Below are 18,561 nucleotides of genomic sequence, written 5' to 3'. Positions count from 1 at the left end.
CGTGAATCAACGGATGAATGGCCATATTCCAGCCTCCGTTCTCATCTGTGAATACCCTACCCCGAAGGGTTGCCGCGTAAGGAAAGCACCCAGCTCCGAACTTGACGCACAGTAGGCGCGCAACAAGTTGTATTTTTCCTTGCCCTCACAGTTGGCGGGGTCCTTAGGCGACCACAGAAGACTGGCTTCTGTCCCTCGCGCCTTCTCCGCCTCCCTTCGCCCCGCGGCCCCGCGGGATGAGGGGAGCGCGCGGGCGGGGAGGACGCTGCGGGCGCAGCGGGCCGGGGAGGGGGCGCGGCGGGCGGCGGGCAGCGGGCCGGGGAGGGGGCGCGGCCGGGCGGCGCGGGGCCGCTCTCCCAGCTGACGTCAGGCGCCAGGCCCGCGCGGACGGCGGGCTCGGAGCGGGGGCGGGCGGAGGCGGCGCCGCCCAGCGGGATCCGGGCCGGAGGCCTCCGGGAGCGCCGCGTCCCGGCCGGCCGAGGGGGCGTCCATTTGGCCGCTTCGGGGAGAGAGGCGCGGGCCTCCGGCTCCTGGCGGCGGGGAGCGCATCCGTCCACCCTCGGCGGAGGTGGGCGCCGTGCCGGCTGTGCGGGTGGCAGGCAGCAGGCAGGGCGACTCCGGGGATGTGACAGCCGCCGGGGAGGGGCGGAGGCGCGGAATGAACGCTGCCCACGTGCGGGGACCCCGGCAGGGGCTCAGCTCCCGGCCGCCCGGGCGCGCTGACAGTCGCCGCCTCCCCCGTTTCCCCCGCGCGGCGGAGACGGCGTGGGGCGCGAGATGGAGGGAGGGATGGCGTGGGACCGGCCGCGCGGACCTCTGAGCCCCGAAGGCTGAGCGTGCCGGGGCGGGGGCTCGGAGTTCCCCGCTCGCGGCGTGGGGGCGAGGAGGGCGGGGAGGTGTAGCGTGGCGCCTTACTCCGCCTTCGAGCCGGCCCCGCGCGGGGCCGAGGGGAGGGGTTGTCTCCAAAGTCTCTCCTTCCCCTGCAGGGGCGGCCGGCCAGTCCCCGCGCGAGCCCAGGGTGTCAGCGGCGGGCAGAAGGAAGAAAGTTCCCGGGGCTTCTCCGGGGCCGCTGTCCGGCCGCCCCCTCCTCGCCAAGGCCATGGCTTCCAAACTCCTGCGCGCGGTCATCCTGGGGCCACCCGGCTCGGGCAAGGGCACCGTGTGCCAGAGGATCGCCCAGAACTTTGGCCTCCAGCATCTCTCCAGCGGCCACTTCTTGCGGGAGAACATCAAGGCCAACACGGGTGAGGGGGTGCGGGGCGAGGGGCGGGGGCGAGCGGAGTGGGATGAGGTCAGGCCGGGGAGACGATCCGCCCCAGGGGCCCGGGCTCCTCTGCCACGGGCGCCCTTCCCCCGCCCGCGTGTGGTCGCAGGCTCCTACGTGCCGGGGCGCATGCAGCCGGTGGCCCGCGCCCGGGAGCCTTAACCGCGCCCGGGGGGGAGGCCAGGGCTCGCGGGGAGGAGGCTGGGAGGTGCGAGCGGCTCGTCTCTGCGCCCGGGCTCCTCCTGCCTCGGGGAAGAGCCGCTGTGCACCGAGCTGAGCGCCAGGCGGCTGCCGACCCGAGCACCCCTCTCGCCCCGCTTCCTTAAGGCGAAGCCGTCCCCTGCTCCCCTCGTCCCTGGTGAGCCGCGGCGCCCCCTCCTCTCCCGGAGCCCCGGCCCAGCGCCGCCCACCTGTGGGAGTCGGGCCGGGCTGCGCCGGGGGCACCTGTGGCGCCGCGGGACTCGCCGCGCGCCCTTCCAGCCCCTCCGCGCCGCCTCGGGCCTCTGGGCTGAGCCGTGGGTAGCTTTGAAAGGCCTGTCTGTTCGCTGCCGCCTTCTAAGGTAAAGTCACCCCAGACTCCCCCTCCTCCCCAAGCCGGGGCCTGGCTGTTAGGAGACCAGTGGGAGCCTCGATCTGACGAATTACGTTTTGAATCCGGCTTCCCTGGAAATGGCTTCTTGAGAATGCCTCCTTTGGCTTGCGTGGTGAATTTGGGGATACAGGTCGCCGATCTCTTAGTCTTGCGGTCCGGCCCTTCTCCCCTCCCCTCCCACCCCGCATTCACACCAGTTCGTAATGAATTGGCGTTAAAAGGCGAGAGGGAGCTGTGGTGCTGCTGCGGGGTCCACAGCCCTTCTGGGATGCAGATGCTCATCATTAGCGACTCGTTTGTGAAAACCTGGTCTTGCGAATGAGGGGCTCTGCTATCGCCTCTGTTCTCATCGGTGTCCGCGGGGCTCATTGCCATTATAGGGTGGCTATGGAGGGATCTTCGTTACAGAAGCAAAGATGAGTTTCAAGAAGTGGGTGGAGCACTGTGCTGGAAAACAGAAAGCTTAAAAGCTAGGAATTAAGAAGTATCTCAAAGGCAGAGTTTTATTCATTATCTCTTAAGCCGGTTGCAAAAGATTTTACTTTGATTTTCAAGAATATCTCCCCCCACCCCTAGTTCTCAGAAGGAAGAGTTTTGTGTACCAGATTGCACCTCGAATTTTCTCTTGCACCTGGAATTTTCTCATGCGGGTGTTGTTAGCTCAGTTGGGTTTGTTTTAATTTTAATACCACATTCAAATGCATTTTCTTCTTCCTGTGTTTGGAATGCAGCTTGGGGAGGGAGCTGTATGAGAGGGCAGGCTGGCTCTCAGCCAACCGACTTTGTGATTGGGTGGGCTTCTCGGTGATAGGGAGAAGGCATAGTGATGGCAGGGCCCGCCAGGGTGGGGTTGAGCCGGTTTCTTAGCCTTCCCTAGGCCTGGTGGGAGCAACTTCAAAACGTCCATCAGGGGACTGCATTAGTGGCTCTCTCCATTTTTAAAGAGAGTGTCATGGGAAGTGGCTTATTTCTTAGAGGTTTTGAAAAGTTTCCACTTGCTGTTTTCCCTTATTCTCATTTTTTTTCATTTTAACTTTCTTTTGTTCTGAATTTTAGTTTCTGTTCTCTTCCAAATGGCTTCATTTCCCCCTACTGTTTCTCCCTGGACTAAGAAGTGACTATGAAATGTTTATATTCTCTTTTTCTTTATTCTGTTGGGAATCAAGTAGCTTTTGCATAACCAATTTAAAAACTGTTTGTTGGGGAAAGAAGAAAAATAAAGGACAGCAATTTGTTTTGAGAGTGGCTTCTTTCTCGTGGACGTAGGTGCTCTCGGATTATTTTTCTCTCTCAGAAGGTCTAAGAGTCTTACAGGCTCGCTGCCTGGTAAATAACACATTTCACAGTATTTATTTTTCTGTTACCTGCTGTTTGCTTTTAGCTAATTTCCCGGTAGAGAAGCATAACAGCCCCTCTGTATGTACCCTTTATAGTTGAAGGTTTGAAGGAGAGCATGAGGCATGGCAAAACCCCAGGCGTTAAAACCTTGGTAGGAGTTTGAATTGGAGAGTAGCTCAACCATCTGCTGCAGCCTGATTGCCGGCCTACCCCTGTCCACATGGCTTTCCTGCAGCCACTGCCTGGTGAGAAGCTGCTCCTGCAGAGTAGGGCTATTCATTGCTTCTGGAACTCTTCCCTCCCCTGCCCTGGCAGAATTCGTCTCCTTCCTCTGCACATAGCTTGTTGATTCCGTAGCTGCTGTCACGTATGGTTGTAAGGCAGCGCAGCAAATGTCAGTCAGATTCATCTAATAGATATTTCCTGAGTACCTGCCATGTGTCAGTCAGTGTTCTAGGTGCTGGGGGCTAGAGCAGTATTTCAGATAATCTCGTGCCCCTTGTTGTCCCTTCTACCTTCACGATGTTCCAGTTGCCACTGAGACTTAGAGGACTGGGACTGGCAAAGTACTTAATGCATCTAAGGACTTCAGCAAGTCTGTTTTGAAGGTGTGGGTCATGAACTCTATCTTCATCTTCCCCAGAAGGAGTCAAACAGTCTTGCAGCCATCAAGTCCATCCTGCTTAATTAGCCCTGATTTACCGTCAAAGTTTGTACTTACTTTGGGTCTGAGATTAGCCGCGTGATGGCTGTCACCCATTGGCTCTGCCTAGTCAGCCTGGAGCGGTGCAGGCCGAGACTTATCAAATACCTTGTTTGAAGACGCACCCCCAAATCTTTGGCTCATGTTTTCTTTAGCAATTTGCATGAGTAAATAGAAGGGAGAGTTCTCTTAGGTTGCCAGGAGCTGGGCCCTACACTCTGTCATAAGGAATATTAACTTTTCTGTGTGTGTGTGCATGTGTATACAGATGTATGAGCGCATGCACACACACAAACACACACACATGGCTGGCACTCAGTAGTAAGTTCCATTAAACCTTTTTTTTTCCTTTTTCAGTGAGGAAGATTGGCCCTGAGTTAACATCTGTTGCCAATCTCCCTCTTTTTGCTTGAGGAAGATTGTCCCTGAGCTAACACCTATGCCGATCTTCCTCCATTTTGTATGTGGGATGCCACCACAGCATGGCTTGATGAGCAGCGTGTGGGTCTGCCCTTGGGATCTGAACCTGCAAACCCTGGGCTGCCAAAGTGGAGCGTGCAAACTTAACCTCTACGCCACCGGGCTGTCCCCTAAACCTTTTTATATTTGGTGATAGTTTCTTCTGTTGAGTGATGGATGACTGAAACCTCCCTTGAGGGATGTGAGAATCCTTTCTTGAAGGTTGGACAAATAGTGGTATTTAAAAAAATCACATTATTCTGTGCTGGGTCTATTATCTCGTGTGCAGGAAAATTGGCACAGTTTCCTATGGAAGCAACTCGGACTTGACTGAGAGAAAAGATGTTCAAGAACAAACCTGTTTCTGCTCTTAATTAATATTAACTGCAGCTCTTTCTGGGGTTTGCCAATGGGACTAGCATTTCAAATTAGACTGGGCTGAGCCTCTCTTCTCTGAAAAGATGACCTAGTTCAGAGGGCTCGGCGTTTTTTGGTACTCATTAAGGATAAATGTGTCTTTTCTTATGTAAGGGGGGGCGCTTCTGAGAATTGGAAGATGCAGAGGTTCTGTTAGGCTTGAGAGACAGAGGTCAGCAGTGTAACTAAAGCAACTTTAAATGTTAACCTTTTTGTAGACCGTATAGGGTCTTGGCTTATTACAGGATTTCTAGAATATGCTGTATTCCTTTTTTTTTTTCCTAGCCTGGTGAGATTTGGCATGGAGCGCAGGTCAAGGATCTGACCAGTTTTGAGGCATCTCTCCAGTCTGAAGGTCCACCCACATCTCTTTTATTTTTCTGATTTCTTTGTCTGAGGGTTTGTGCGCGTATTTGAAGAGTTATTTATGACTTGAATGAGCTGTCCCATGACAGTAAGTCTGCCTTAGCCACACGCTCAGCCGAATCTGAGCATTCTTCCAGTATGGTAGTTTTTAAAAAGTTGCTTTTTCTGATCAAAGTCATGCCTTATAGAAAATTTGGAAAATGTGAAACTGTGGAAGACACTGAAGAGACAAGTAAAAATTACCCATAATACCATTCAGACACTTGAAAAGTCTAACGGAAGTTATTTTTCGGTTCTTTTCTGCATATTTGCCCCGCTACCCCCAACAAACTAACTTGGCATTATATTAGTTGATAATCTTTCCCCTTCCACTTAGATCTGTTTTGTGAGCACTTTCCTGTGTTCTTAAAGCTTCTTCAAAAACCTTTGTAATTTCTATACAGTGTTCCATTCATTTACCGGATGTTTTTTGAGTGCCCACTCACATATTCCTTTGTTCTTAGAGGTGAGAGTCCACAGCGAGGTGAGGGGACAGAAGCTGAGCACATATGGAATGAACAGGATGGTCTGCAATACGGGTGCATGTTGTGAAGGAAATCAACCAGTGATGCGTGGGTGACCAAGGCTAAGGTGGACTCTCCTAGGCTGTGTGATGAGGGCTGCCTCTCTGGGAGGTGAGTAACCACGGAATGAACACATCCTGCTCTAGGAGCAGAGTGTTCCAGGGAGGAGGGATGGCAAGGGCAAAGGCCCTAAGGTGAGAACCAGCATGGCTCATTTGAGGAACAGAAAGAAAGGCCGTATGTTCAGAGAGCAAGGGGCATGTGGACAGAGGTCAGGAGAGAGAGATGAGCAGGTCCTAGAAAAGATTGGATTCTATTCTAAGGGCACTGGAAACCTATTGAAGGGTTTTAAATAGGACAGTGACATGAATGGATTTATTTTCTAAAAGTCGACCTTTGGGATGCTGTGTGAAGTGAGTCCAGGTGAGTGAGTGGTACCAGGGAGACCAGTGCGGATGAGAAGAGTAGGCTGTCACTTGCACTGGGTGGTAGTGGCAAAGGAGGAGGGGGTGAAGGGCTTTAGGATATGCATGAAGGCAGCGCCAACTGCACAGAAGGAGTCGGTTGTGGGTGACGGAGAGGAGGTGATCGACAGCGAGTCCTGGGATTTCAGCCTGGACGTCTGAGAGTTGAACTAGAGTGTGTCTGACCAAATGGTGTGGGACGTTTGGGCTATTTGCTGTTTAATAATGCTCTTCTGAATGTCACTGTATGTAAATCATTGGATAAATAGACTTTCTTTGGGATAGCTTACTAGGAATAAAATGACCCAACCAGAATAGTTTTCAAACCTTAGCAGAAGAAGGGAGTTTTAAACTTGTCTTGCAAACATCCAGTCACGATCTCGGTGTAAAAGTGGCTGCTACGTCTGCTTTATTCCTGTACTTTTTGGTCTTACTATTGTATTCAAGTACAGACATAGATACACGTACATTTGTATGTATGTATTCGAACTCTTGTTTTCTGATGATAGAGATAGTATGTGTAAGTTATCAAAAGTTTAGAAAGCCAAGAAAGATAAAGAAAACAAACACTTGTAATCCCACTAACTGGAAGGAAAAAACACTGTTAATACTTTTATATACTGTATATCTTTCCAGACTTTTTCAAGAATATGCTGTGTATTACTGTCTTGAAAATTCCTTCTTTGTTTCACAGTGTATCATTCAATATTTTCCAATGTCATTCCCATTGGTTCTTTGAGTTTAGTGCCCTTGTACTATTTCAATATAATTTTTCCTCCCTTTTTGACTTTTTTGGAAAGGTCATACATGAAGATGGTAACGTTTTCCAAGAAGTCACTGGGAGTGGAGTGGGAGGTCTCCCCTCCCTGACCCCTGGCTCCTCAGTTAGACTCCATTCGGGTACCTGCTTTTTAATTTTCTTGGATGTTCATCCAAAGAATTTGAGCATACATATATATTGTGTATGTATATATAGCAGTGCCTCTTGTTTTAAAAAAGTGTACACATTTATACTTCGTTTTGCGTTCCTTTTTTTAAACTTAGAGTGGCTTAAACATTGGTTTCTACTAGCATGTGTCATTCTTCCTCATTCCTGTAAAAAATGGCTGCATGCTCTTTTATCGTAGAGCTGGACCATATTTTCTAACCGGCCATTCGCAAATGTTTTGGTCTCAGGACTTCTTAACACATTTCAAACTCATCGAGAACTCCAAAGAGCCTTTGTTTCTATGGGTTATACCTATAGATACTAACCATGTTAGAAATTAAATCTGAGAAATTTAAAAGACATCTATTAATTCATTAAAAATTACAAGAATAAACTTGTTACATGCTAACATGATGTTTTTCTATGAAGAATAACTATTTTCCAAACCAAAATCCAATGAGAAGAGTAGTGTTTTTGCATATTTGCAAATCTCTTTGAGGTCTGGCTTAATAAAAGAAAGCTAGATCCTCATATCTGGTTCTTCATTTAGTCTGTGTGCCGTGTTGTTTTGGTTAAAGTATTGGAAAAATATCTGACTTCACATAGATATGTAGCTAGAGAAATGGGGAAATTCACAGACCCCTGAAAGAGTCATTGACCTTCAGGTGTCCTTGGACCACACTTTGAGAACCGCTGATTTAACTAGTCCTCTGTTGATGGGAATTTAGGTTATTTACAGTCCTTTGGTAAACACGCATGCTCCACTGAATGTCCTGGTAAATGTGTCTTTCAACAAATGACTGCGTGCCTGGCACTGTTGGCTTGTGGGATCCGAAGAGGTGAGACAAGCTCTGTTCCCTGAAGGAGCTGCTGTTTACTGGGAGAGGGAAGTAAGCAAACTGTTTACTGGGAGAGGCAGGTAAGCAAACAAGTACAAAGTAGGAGGCTGCCAGATGTGCATGGTAGATCCTGGGGGACACAGCGAAGAGGGGGCCCGCCCAGCATTCAGGAGGAGGGGTGTTAGGGAAAGCTTTGTAGAGGAGATGATCCCCAAGCTGTGTTTTGACAAGTAAGTCCAGCTTCCAGGTGAGGAGATGGGGCGGTCATTGCCACAACGCACCTTGAACTCCTCTTCTAGAACTTGTTTGCGGTCCACAAGAGATCACTGCTTTTGTGGCTTGATCACACCTTGTCATCGTAATCCTCATTCATCTCTTAATTGTTCTGTCAAAGGAAAGGGTTATTGCACCTGCCCCAGATTCCCTTTTCCAGCTCCTACTACCCGTGCTTACCTTTAAGATACACACAAATGTAGTGGCATCACAGTTTAGGAAACTTTGAAACTTCTGCTTCAAACTCCCTGGAACTCAAAGTGATGGCAACTGATCATGAAACTAGTAAATTGGACCCAGGCTATTAGCTATAAATCCGTCCATTATGAAAGGCATATCAAATTCCCTGTTTCCTTTAAAATTTACCGAGTAAATTGCTAAATGGTGTTATATTGTGCTAGTCTGCTCTTTAACAGTCTGTGCCATCCATGTTGTGAAAAGATTTAAGTAGTTGGAAATTACACTTTTCTTGTAAAGTTTTAGACAGCGTGCTTCCACGGTGGATCTGATATCTCCACCATGTGTTTTGCTGTAAGCAAAAGAGATTTGTTTTGGAAGCCTGAGCAGGTAGTAGGGGCTGTGGCTTCACTCTGTGCCTGTCGCCCCCCTGCTTGGTGTTTAGTTCTGAGGTTGGCCTTTGAGACCTGGTACCAAAGGGCTCCTTTGTACAGCCCCGTGAAGTCCAGATAGACAGCCGCTGTTATATTTTAACAGTCTCACCTCCAAGTCCCAAGACTTCTTGTACTAGTTAAACAACAGATCCGGCAGCCAGCATCCCTGAGTTAGCCGGAGACTGATCGATTGGAATAGTGCAAAGTCACTCCTGCTCATCAAATTCCCAAGAGGCTAGAAATCAACTGTTTTCTGTTCTTCACCACTTTCTTGTTGACCAGCCGCCTGTGGCCCTGGTTCTTTGTCATTCGTGGGACGTGGTCCTTAGAACTAACATTTGCAGAGGGTCAGGTGTGTGCCAGGCCCTGCACTGGCCAAGGGATGCACATTATCCTCCGGTCCACACACAGGTCTACAGAGCAGTTGTTAGTTCATCATTTTACAAATAAAGAAATGGCCTCGTAGAGATCAAGTCACTTGCCTTGGGTCAAACAGCTAGTTAAACAGAGAAGCTTGCCTTCCAACTTGAGGCTCCAGACCTGGTTCAAACTTCCCGTTGTGTGAAGCTGCCATCCAGGAACTCCCGTACCTGTGACATGTCCACCTCATGTCTTTTAAATGCGGCACTGGGACAGGGGACGGCCGGCAGACATCGCAGCTTAGTTCTCCACAAGCACACTGAGATCCAGCAGGTTCTTGAAGGGTGAGCTAGAGCTATGTAGTTTGTTGTTGTTCTGTCTCTAAAACATTTTAAAAAAAGAAACACCGACTTCCTCCTCCCTCGCAAAAAGAAAAAAAAAAGACCAAAAAAGTTCTAAAATAGAAACATATGTAATTGTGAGGAGGTAAAAATTGCTTTTCATCGTAAGGTAAGAGTTCTGGAATGATGCTTGAACTTGTTATTTCCTTAGTCATTTGACAGATGTTTCTGTACCAGAGTTAGGTACGAGGAGGCAGGCAGGGGTACCCTAGGATGCATCCAGTCCAGGGTTCAAGTTCTAGGTTCCGCGTTAGTTCCCATGTGTCCTGGTGGGGTGTGTGTGGGTGTGGGTGTTGTGTTGAGGTCGTGGACACGGTGGGGAGGGCGCAGTTCAGATGTAGCTTTCCTCCGTTAGCCTTTCACACTTCTGTTAATCTCTCAGTCTGTTTTCGGTCTCATCGCTTCTATGAAGCTTTTCCGCAGCTGCTGGCAGCTCCCCGTCCTTTTCTAACATGGCGTCCATCATCAGATGATCTGAGTCATAACCTCAGCTATAGAATCTCACCATATGAATAGTAAATTCATTAGTGTCGGTTCGGTTCAACAGATGTTTTGATAGCCTCTTATGGCAGGAGGGGAGACATGCTCTGAACAAGGGAAGGATAATCAAGAGAACCTTGTATACCAGATGCCTGATGCCTCGTCTCCTGTGTGAGTCCTGTGGAGCCTGTGTGATAGCGTGGTGAGGGAGCGTGACTGGGAGACTGCCTTAGATTGTGGATTCGGAGAAGGCTGCCCAGAGATGATGATTAAGCTGAGCTCTGAAGCTGGGAGCTGGGCGTGTGCAGATGTGGGGGCAGAGGGAACAGCATGTGGAAAGACCCTAAGTGTAGGAGTGAGCTTTCCATAGTGGAGAGGTGAGGGGGCAGGTGTCTCTGGAGCACTGTGAGTGAGGAGGGGATGGGAGAAGAGGAGACCGGAAAGGAGGCCTAGGGCCTCGAGGCCTGACTGGGAGTTTGGGCTTCAACATAACTGAATGGAGAGTGATTGGGGTTTTTTTGGTGGTGGTTGTTATTTTTCTTTATTCTTTATGTATAACAGCTTTTCTGAGACGTACCTTGGACACAATAAAGTTCATCCTTTTAAACTGTGTAAATCAGTGGGTTTTAGTATGTTTCATAGAGTTGTGCAACCATCACCACTATCTAATTTCAGAACATTTTCATCACCCCAGAAAGACACCCTGTGCTCATTAGCAGTCACTCCCCGTTCCTCCCTCCCTCTAGCCCTTGGCAATCACTATTGGCTTTCTGTTTGTATAGATTTGCCGACTCTGGACTTTTCATATAGATGGACTCATGGAATACGTGACTTGTGGTATCTGGCTTCTTTCACTTAGCATGTTTTCGAGGCTCATCCACGCTGTAGTATGAATCAGTATTTCATTCTTTTTTCTTACCAGGTAATATTCTATTGTATGGATGTAGCACGTTTTGTTTATTCATTCATTAGTTGGATGGACACTTGGGTTGTCTCCTGCTATGAACATTAGTATATAAGGTTTTGTGTGGATACATGTTTTCATCTCTCTTGGGTATATACCTAGGAGTGGAACTGCTGAGTCGTTTGGTGACACTATGTTTAACATTTTGAGGAACTGCCAACTGTCTTCCAAAGTAGGGACACCATCTTACATTCCCACCAGCGATCAATGAGGTTTCCAATGTCTTCACATCCTTGTCAAAACTTGTTATTGTCTGTCTTTTTGATTTTGGGCACCCTAGTGGATGTGAAGTGGTATCTCATTGTGATTTTGATTTGCATTTCCCTAAGGATGAATCATGTTGAACATCTTTTCATGTGCTATTGGCCGTTTGTATATCTTTTTTTTTTTTTTTAAGATTTTATTTTTTTCCTTTTTCTCCCCAAAGCCCCCCGGTACATAGTTGCATATTCTTAGTTGTGGGTCCTTCTAGTTGTGGCATGTGGGATGTCGCCTCAGTGTGGTTTGATGAGCAGTGCCATGTCCGCGCCCGGGATTTGAACCGATGAAACCACTGGGCCGCCTGCTGCGGAATGCGCAAACTTAACCATGTGGCCACAGGGCCGGCCCCTGTAAATCTTCTTTAGAGAAATGTCAATTCTGGTCCTTTGCCCATTTTTAAATGGGCTCATTTGTCCTTTTATTGCTGAGTTCTTTATATATTCTGGATACAAGTTCTTTGTTAGATATATGATTTGTGTATATTTCCTCCCATCCTGTGGGTTGTCTTTTTCCTTTTCTTGATTTTGCCCTTGGAAGCACAAAAAACTTTTAATTTTGATTAAGTCCACTTTATGTTTTTCTTTTGTTGCTTGTGCTTTTGGTGTCACAGGTAATAAACCATTGCCTCATCCAAGGTGAAGCCATTGTTTTTAAATGTGAGACTGACAATCTGATTCATTTTTAATAGATCACTCAGGCTATTTGAAAACTGGAATGGAAGGTTCTAGAGTGAAACTAGGAAGAATAGTTAAGAGGTTGTTACAGTATCCACAGACAAATGGGTAGATTTTAAACATAAGTAAGTACTTGTTAAATCAATGTATTCCAATAGCATCCTATTAATAGGAATAAAAATTGGTCTGCACCTTTAAGGAATTGACAAGGTAAAAAATACCTCCAATTAATTGTTTTCTAAGGCAGGTTATACTGAGAGCTATAAAAAAAGGGATGAAATTTTTTTTATAAGAACAGTGAAGAGAGGAGTTACTTGTATAAACTTTTATTGAGTTCATTTCTGTATCTCTGATGTCTAACAGAGAGTCAGTGCTGAATGGCTGTTACACTTCTGGATGAAAGAGTAAGGGAAGCCGTGGGAGAGATGGCGTAGGACTGAGCCTTGAAGGATGGGTCAGGTGCTGGCGGCTGGAAAGGTGGGAGCAGTGTTTCCGATGGAGGCATCGTGTCTTGGAGTAGGTGATTCAAATTAGGGAGATTTTGATTGACATCTGGAGTTGGAGGAATTCTAGGCAAGGAACCTGGAAATGGCCCGGGGGCCTTACGTGTAATTCCAGAGTGAGTTTATAAATAGGAAGGCTGTGGGGTGTCAGTGCTTTCCCCTGACTCCTTTAAAGGCATGCTTGTGCTTTTCCATAGCAAAGTACGGAGTGCACCATAGCGGAGAGAAAGTGGAGCACAGCTAAAATTGTGTCGCAACAGTTTAGATCAGGTTTAGGGTCAAAGTAACGGAACAAGGGGATTTGGGAGAAGTTGAGGTCATGATGGCAGTGCCTCACGGGACTGTCTGTAGATGGGAATGGTGGCAAGGGCAGAGCCAACTGCAGCCCTCTGAAGGGTTGCACTTCAGTGATTGTGGGGAAATGTGGTCTCGTTGAACAGAAGGACCGTCCAGGGTTGGGGAGGATAACGAGTTTCACATGCCTCTGGGAAGTTCTCCGTGGAAGTATCCAGTGGGTTTTGGCATGGCAAGTGGTCAGCACAGGAGTTGGCTCTGTGGCATAGAGGAAACAGAGTTGGGCTTTGAAATCAGGCCTCCCTCCGGCTCCTCCTCTTACTGGCTTTGTAAATTTTGGGGGAAGTTAGCTAACTGAATTTCCTCCTGTGTAAGAATCCCTACCTTCCAGGGCTCCGGGGAGGGTGCCGCGGGCTCCCCCGTGGAGAACGCCTGGCAAGGAGAGGCTTCCCTCTGTGGTTTGTTCCCTTTTTCCCTGGAGTCATAGGCTTTGATTTCATTTAAAGTCTTCCCCTGATGAATGTGGTGCTTTGACTAGAATCCCTGGCATGATCTAGGGGGCTTAAGCGATATGTGTAGTGTGTGTGTGTGTGTGTGTGTGTGTGTGTGTGTGCGCGCGTGCGCGCGCGCGCCACTCAGCCACTCAGCAGAGGCTGTAAGCACTCGATCACATTTTTAGACTCTTTATTAATTGCGCTGTCGTCTTATTTTCCTTTGAACTTGACATGTTTGTGTTCTTGTCCAAACAAAAACATTTACGTTAAAGTTAGGTGTGTAACCTAACCTCATTTGGAAGACTCTCTGAATCCAAAATTTAAAAAAATTATGTCATCTTGAAGATGGACAGTTTTCTAACTTTACCTATTTGTCTGATTGGATAGATTTTCTCAAGGTCTTTTAATGTCCTGGGCTGCTGATCTCTCTGATTTGACTTTTGCTTTGCTCCATTTTCTTAAGTTCTAACTCAACTGCTTCTGTGTTTTTTCTTCCCTGTGACCTCAGTAGATCTTGGTGCGAGTGGCCAATGAATGTAGTTTTCAGGAGAGCTATATATAAAGTATTGATTGCGAAAATGAGTACGGTTTCCCAGTTTTCTTAAATGGTAACTATAAATACCATCTCAGGACATCATTTAGTTTTTCCAAAAGGGAGATTGATTTTTAACTTGCATTATGTCAGTGGCTTTGTTTTTAAGAAATCAAGAATCTTGCTTGGAATAAGATGAAAGTGTCTTTTCCATTGGGCTCACAGTTTTGTTTTAGTTTTCTAGGGTTCTTAGGAACTAAACACTATTCATCACAATGAATCAGTTTCATTGTTTGTTCCATTTCTTAATGTCTTAGCATTGGGAGGGATTTTAAGTCCTTCTGTCCAAGCGGCCATTCTGTGCGGGAGCCCTTCTATAGCAGCTGACAGCTAGCTCGGCTCCGTTGGAGGCTGGCTCTTTCACTGCTGGACAGGTCTAATTGTTGGAAGATTTTTTTTCCTTATACTATGATGAAAGCCAGCTCCTTGAAACTGTTATCCATAAACTGTCATCCACTTGTCTAACTTCAGTCTTTGGTGTCACATAAATTAAACCCACTAGCTCTTCAGATAATTGAAAATAGTTGCTAGGCACCACCTCCCCGGCTTAAGTTGTCTTTTTTTCCCCACGAAAAATAGCCCTAGCTCCCTCAACCATTCTTCCCACGATATCATTCCTAGATTCTTTTTCAGCCCAGTTTCACCATGACTCTTTGAAACTGCGATGGCCACCAGCACTAACTGGCTAAAGGTGGTCAGACTGCTGTAGTGTGGTGGATTTACTTCTAAATTCTACTCTTTCTAAATGAACGTTATTTGGGAGTATTTCTGAGCTTGGTCCTGCAGCACACACTGCAGCTCCGTGAGCCTTGTGAAGCTGACAGTGTCTCAGGATCTGAGTACAGACACCAGCTCCTCCAGGCTACTCAGATCTGTAGTCCTGTCCTTTGACTGAGAGGCCAGATAGCCTCTATCTCTCTGTCTCTCTCTCTCTCGGCTCATTCTGAGGGTTAGGATGGCTAAAGATTTGGGGACTAATTAGAACAATTCCAGGAGTTGGGTGGAATTAACACTTAGCCTAAATATTGTAGAACATTGATCACTGATAAATGAGTCATGACTAAATTTGTGCAAATTGTCATTAATTATAGTTTATTTGGATTGTTTCCCACATATTATTCTTTTCTAAAATCCAGGACTGTAGAGTTGCGCTGAATGCCTTGGTGATGCGGTGTAAGGTGAGTGTGAGGCACACTCCTTGAGGAGAAAATTTAAGGGGGCTCCAAAAACCTCAGTAATCAAGATAAATAGTAGCTTAATGCAACAAAATATCAAAATTTTAAATAAAGACCAGATCCGACGGGATCGAGATTAGGGCAAGGTGAATGACAGTGAGTTGGACTAGGGCAGAGTTGGAGCCTGTCTTTATTTAACGTTTTCACAGATTTTCATCATGCATTTTTTTGCATTAATTTTGATATTTTAAATATTGCATTAAAATATTATTTATTTTGGTTACTAGAGTTTGCATTTTTTTGTGCCCTCTTCGTTTTTTTGCCCAAGGCGAGTACCCCCCTCATCTTGCCCAGGTTGGAGGCCACCAGGTCTGTACTGTTTGTAGTTGATTGCAATGATGCTAGTTTTGCAGAGGAGATGAATTTCAAGAGCCTCGTGGAAGGGTTTTTTTTCCCGGCATAGATATTCCTGTTAGGTTGTCTCAGAGTGTCAGTCCAAATCTTCTGATCAAGGTCGTGTTTTAGGTTTTGAATGTCGTGTTTCAAACACTGCTGGAGCGCAAACCCCAGCGAATAAAAATGCGTGCCCTTAGCTTATGTCTAGAGGAAGCTAGCCAAACCAAACAGCACTGAAACATTGCTTCTCCTTGATGGCCAGGATTGTGAAAGACACCCACAGATGGTGGCTGAGCCGAAGCTGGAAGTACTGTGAGTCAGCACGAGATGTTCTAAGTGACAGAAGCCAGGAATCCATTGGTAGGGTGAGAAGTGGTGTTTCTAGAAGTTAAATTATGATGATAGAATCTTTCTATAATTCTGGTTCTGCTCCAATTTGCCTTTATTTATACAGACCTGATTATAAACATGGCTTGGAGATCTGTCTCATAGTTAGTGGCCGGTGAAAAGCAAAAAAGGTTGCAGAATTAACTTTTTAAAGCTTTGTCATTGACAGTTTGAGTGTCATGCAGGCAAGGCGGCCATACGGTAAAGCATCGTCCCGAGGGAAGTGGCCTTTCTTTCTTTCTTTTTTTGGTCTTTTTTCTTTTTGATACAGATTTATCCAAAGTTGCTTTCTGCACAAAGTAGTAGAAATAGTCACTCTCAAGAGATCTCATAAACTGGGTGTTGTGGATGTTTTGCATAGAGTACCTAGGGCTGAATAAACTAATAATCGCCATAGCTGTCATCCTTGTTTTTGCTTGGGTTTAAGTTTACCTGAAGATTTTATCATTTTGTTTTCAGATTGCAAAGAAGTGGAATCCAGTTATATATTTGAGAAGTGGGATGAATTAAAACATAACTTTATTTTGTTGGCTGCCGCCAGACATTGCTGCCTTGCTGCGGCCAGGCTTCTCGACTGCGTGAGTTGGATCATTTTTAGAGACTCCAGGTATCTCCTAGCTTAGCATTTAAAAAAGAGCGAGGGATGGGAAAATCTTGTCTCGAAAGAATGTTTGTCACCTTCTCTGTACCAATTTTCAGAGACCAGCTGTGGCAGCTGCTGAACTATATATGCCTGCTTGGTTTTCCTCCTTTTCATTTGGCAGGCAGAGAAAGTGTGAAAGTTTTAAAGGGAGTCTAAAATTAGTGTATCTGGTGGAGCATTCAATTTTGTGTGTATGCTATTTGGAATAGCAATATTTAGCAGAAGAAGATGTAGAGACTTGAGTATAGAATGAGTTTCGAGATTGAAACTGGGGGGCCATCTACGAGTGCAGTTTGATCTGTAGGAGAAGAATCCTCAGACATCTAGGAACTCATGCTGGAATAGAGGCAGCTGTGGGAATAGGCTGTCTTGCCCGGAAAGCCATCCTTGGTTTAACGGGCAGAGTTTAATGTTTCCTGTTGGGTAATTCACCATCTCATCTTTAGATGTCAGTGAGATGAGGCTTCCAGAGTCAGAAGATGAAGTCTCAAGCTTTCTTCTCTTCCTCTTGCTCCTCACTGTTTCTGCTTCGGGGCCAGCCTGGACTGAGTTTTAAAGAGCTTTGGGAACCACAAACCCTGGTCGTTAGGATTGAGTCATCGTGACGTGTGGCATGGGAGTGATTGCACTGTGCGGGAACAGACATGCTCTCACAGTGCGGGTGACTGGGGATGCCAGGTCACAGACTGTGGCCCTTGGCTGGTCCTCCAGCATTATCTGTGAAATTAGAAAGACTCGGGCCCTTGTCCCCTACTTGGTGGGTACACAGCACCCTGCTCCACCAGCAAGGGCACCGGCCGCTCTCCCTGACGGCGTCTTTCTCAGATTTCCTGCCTCTCTGGAGTTCTTCCCTTCGCTCTTCAGTCTTGCCTTGTGAGGACTGCCCTTTTCCACACTTCTTCACCCCATGTTGGACTCCCCGTTTACTCTCCTCTCCCGAAGGAGCCCAGTATGAGGTGGTGGTGGTACAGGTTTGGGGGTGATGAGGATCGGAGGCTGGCACAAGCACCTGCTTGATGTGGCGTGTTAGACACCCTGTCCTAGACTGTGAGCCCCTCCCGACACGCCTCCCAGCCCCACCTGCCTCTCCCCTCGCCGAGCGCTCCATCTGTTACCTTCTCTGTCTTTCTTTCCTCTTCTGCAGAGTTTGCTCTTCTGGCTCCCACTCTCAGTCCTCCAGGTGCCTGTTCCTTTCTTATTCAGAACAGTTGACCTCTTCACCATCAACCCCCCAAAATAAATCCTAGCCCTGCCTTTGCTGGCCTAAAATCTCACTAAACTGCTTTCCCTCAACAGAGCTTGGACAGATGCTTCAGAACGTCACTGGGTGTGTGTTTGTAACCTGATTACACTTTTAGATAAAGTCCCTTATTTCCCCTCAAGTATCTGTCAGAAAGAGAGGCGTGTTAAGACTTAGCTTCTCTTCACCCAAGACAGACTGAGTGTCAGGGTTTGTTATTTTTTTCCTGCTCCATTTTATTTTGCTCTTCTTTTTTTAAATCCTGTCTTTATTTATTCACTTATTCAACTTAAAAACACTTGAGGGAATCCTTCGCTCCTGACACTTAAAGTCACCCAGCTGAACCAGACCTGCCTTGAGGGGTTCTCAGTTCAGAAGGGCAGAGGGCAGGTGGCTGAACAAAGGACCCAGTGTGGAAGGATGGGGAGGATGGGAGGAAGGCAGGGCCTGGAGGCAGGTCCGTGATGGCAGAAAGCAAACTTGCCTCTGACAAGTTGCTCAAGTGCTTTGTGTCTCTAATTCTTTTTTTTTTTTTTTTGAGGAAGATTAGCTCTGAGCTAACTACTGCCAGTCCTCCTCTTTTTGCTGAGGAAGCCTGGCCCTGAGCTAACATCATGCCCATCTTCCTCTACTTTATATGTGGGATGCCTACCACAGCCTGGCTTGACAAGCGGTGCCATGTCCGCACCTGGGATCCGAACTGGTGAACCCCAGGCCGCTGAGAAGCGGAACGTGCGAACTTAACCACTGCGCCACTGGGCCGGCCCCTCTAATTCTTAATCACAAACCGAGAATAATAATGGTATTGCCTCTTCCTGTTCTAAGAATGAAATGAAGTAATGTGTGTAGGGGATTAGAATAAGGCTTGGCCCAATGTTTG

General features: G+C 47.2%; 1 protein-coding gene across 7 annotated transcripts in view; it reads left to right on the top strand.

Annotated features, from left to right (window-relative positions):
• The first annotated feature begins 397 nt into the window (after positions 1-397).
• The window catches only part of AK4 (adenylate kinase 4), a 70,132-nt gene continuing 51,968 nt past the window's right edge, over positions 398-18,561 (top strand). Inside the window, exons 1-4 of one of the 7 annotated variants that reach the window (XM_070592278.1) lie at positions 420-568; positions 987-1,244; positions 5,059-5,128; positions 5,643-5,813. In XM_070592278.1, coding sequence (XP_070448379.1) covers positions 5,792-5,813 — 22 coding nt within the window. In that variant the 5' untranslated portion in view covers positions 420-568; positions 987-1,244; positions 5,059-5,128; positions 5,643-5,791. Of the gene's footprint in view, positions 569-986; positions 1,245-1,307; positions 1,825-5,058; positions 5,129-5,642; positions 5,814-18,561 lie in introns of those variants that run through there. The other 6 variants (XM_070592279.1, XM_070592283.1, XM_070592277.1 and 3 more) reach the window with 6 other exon arrangements.

This window comes from Equus przewalskii, chromosome 24, assembly GCF_037783145.1.
Source record: "Equus przewalskii isolate Varuska chromosome 24, EquPr2, whole genome shotgun sequence".
Taxonomy (NCBI): Eukaryota; Metazoa; Chordata; class Mammalia; order Perissodactyla; family Equidae; genus Equus; species Equus przewalskii.
This window is presented reverse-complemented; position numbering and strand designations above follow the sequence as displayed.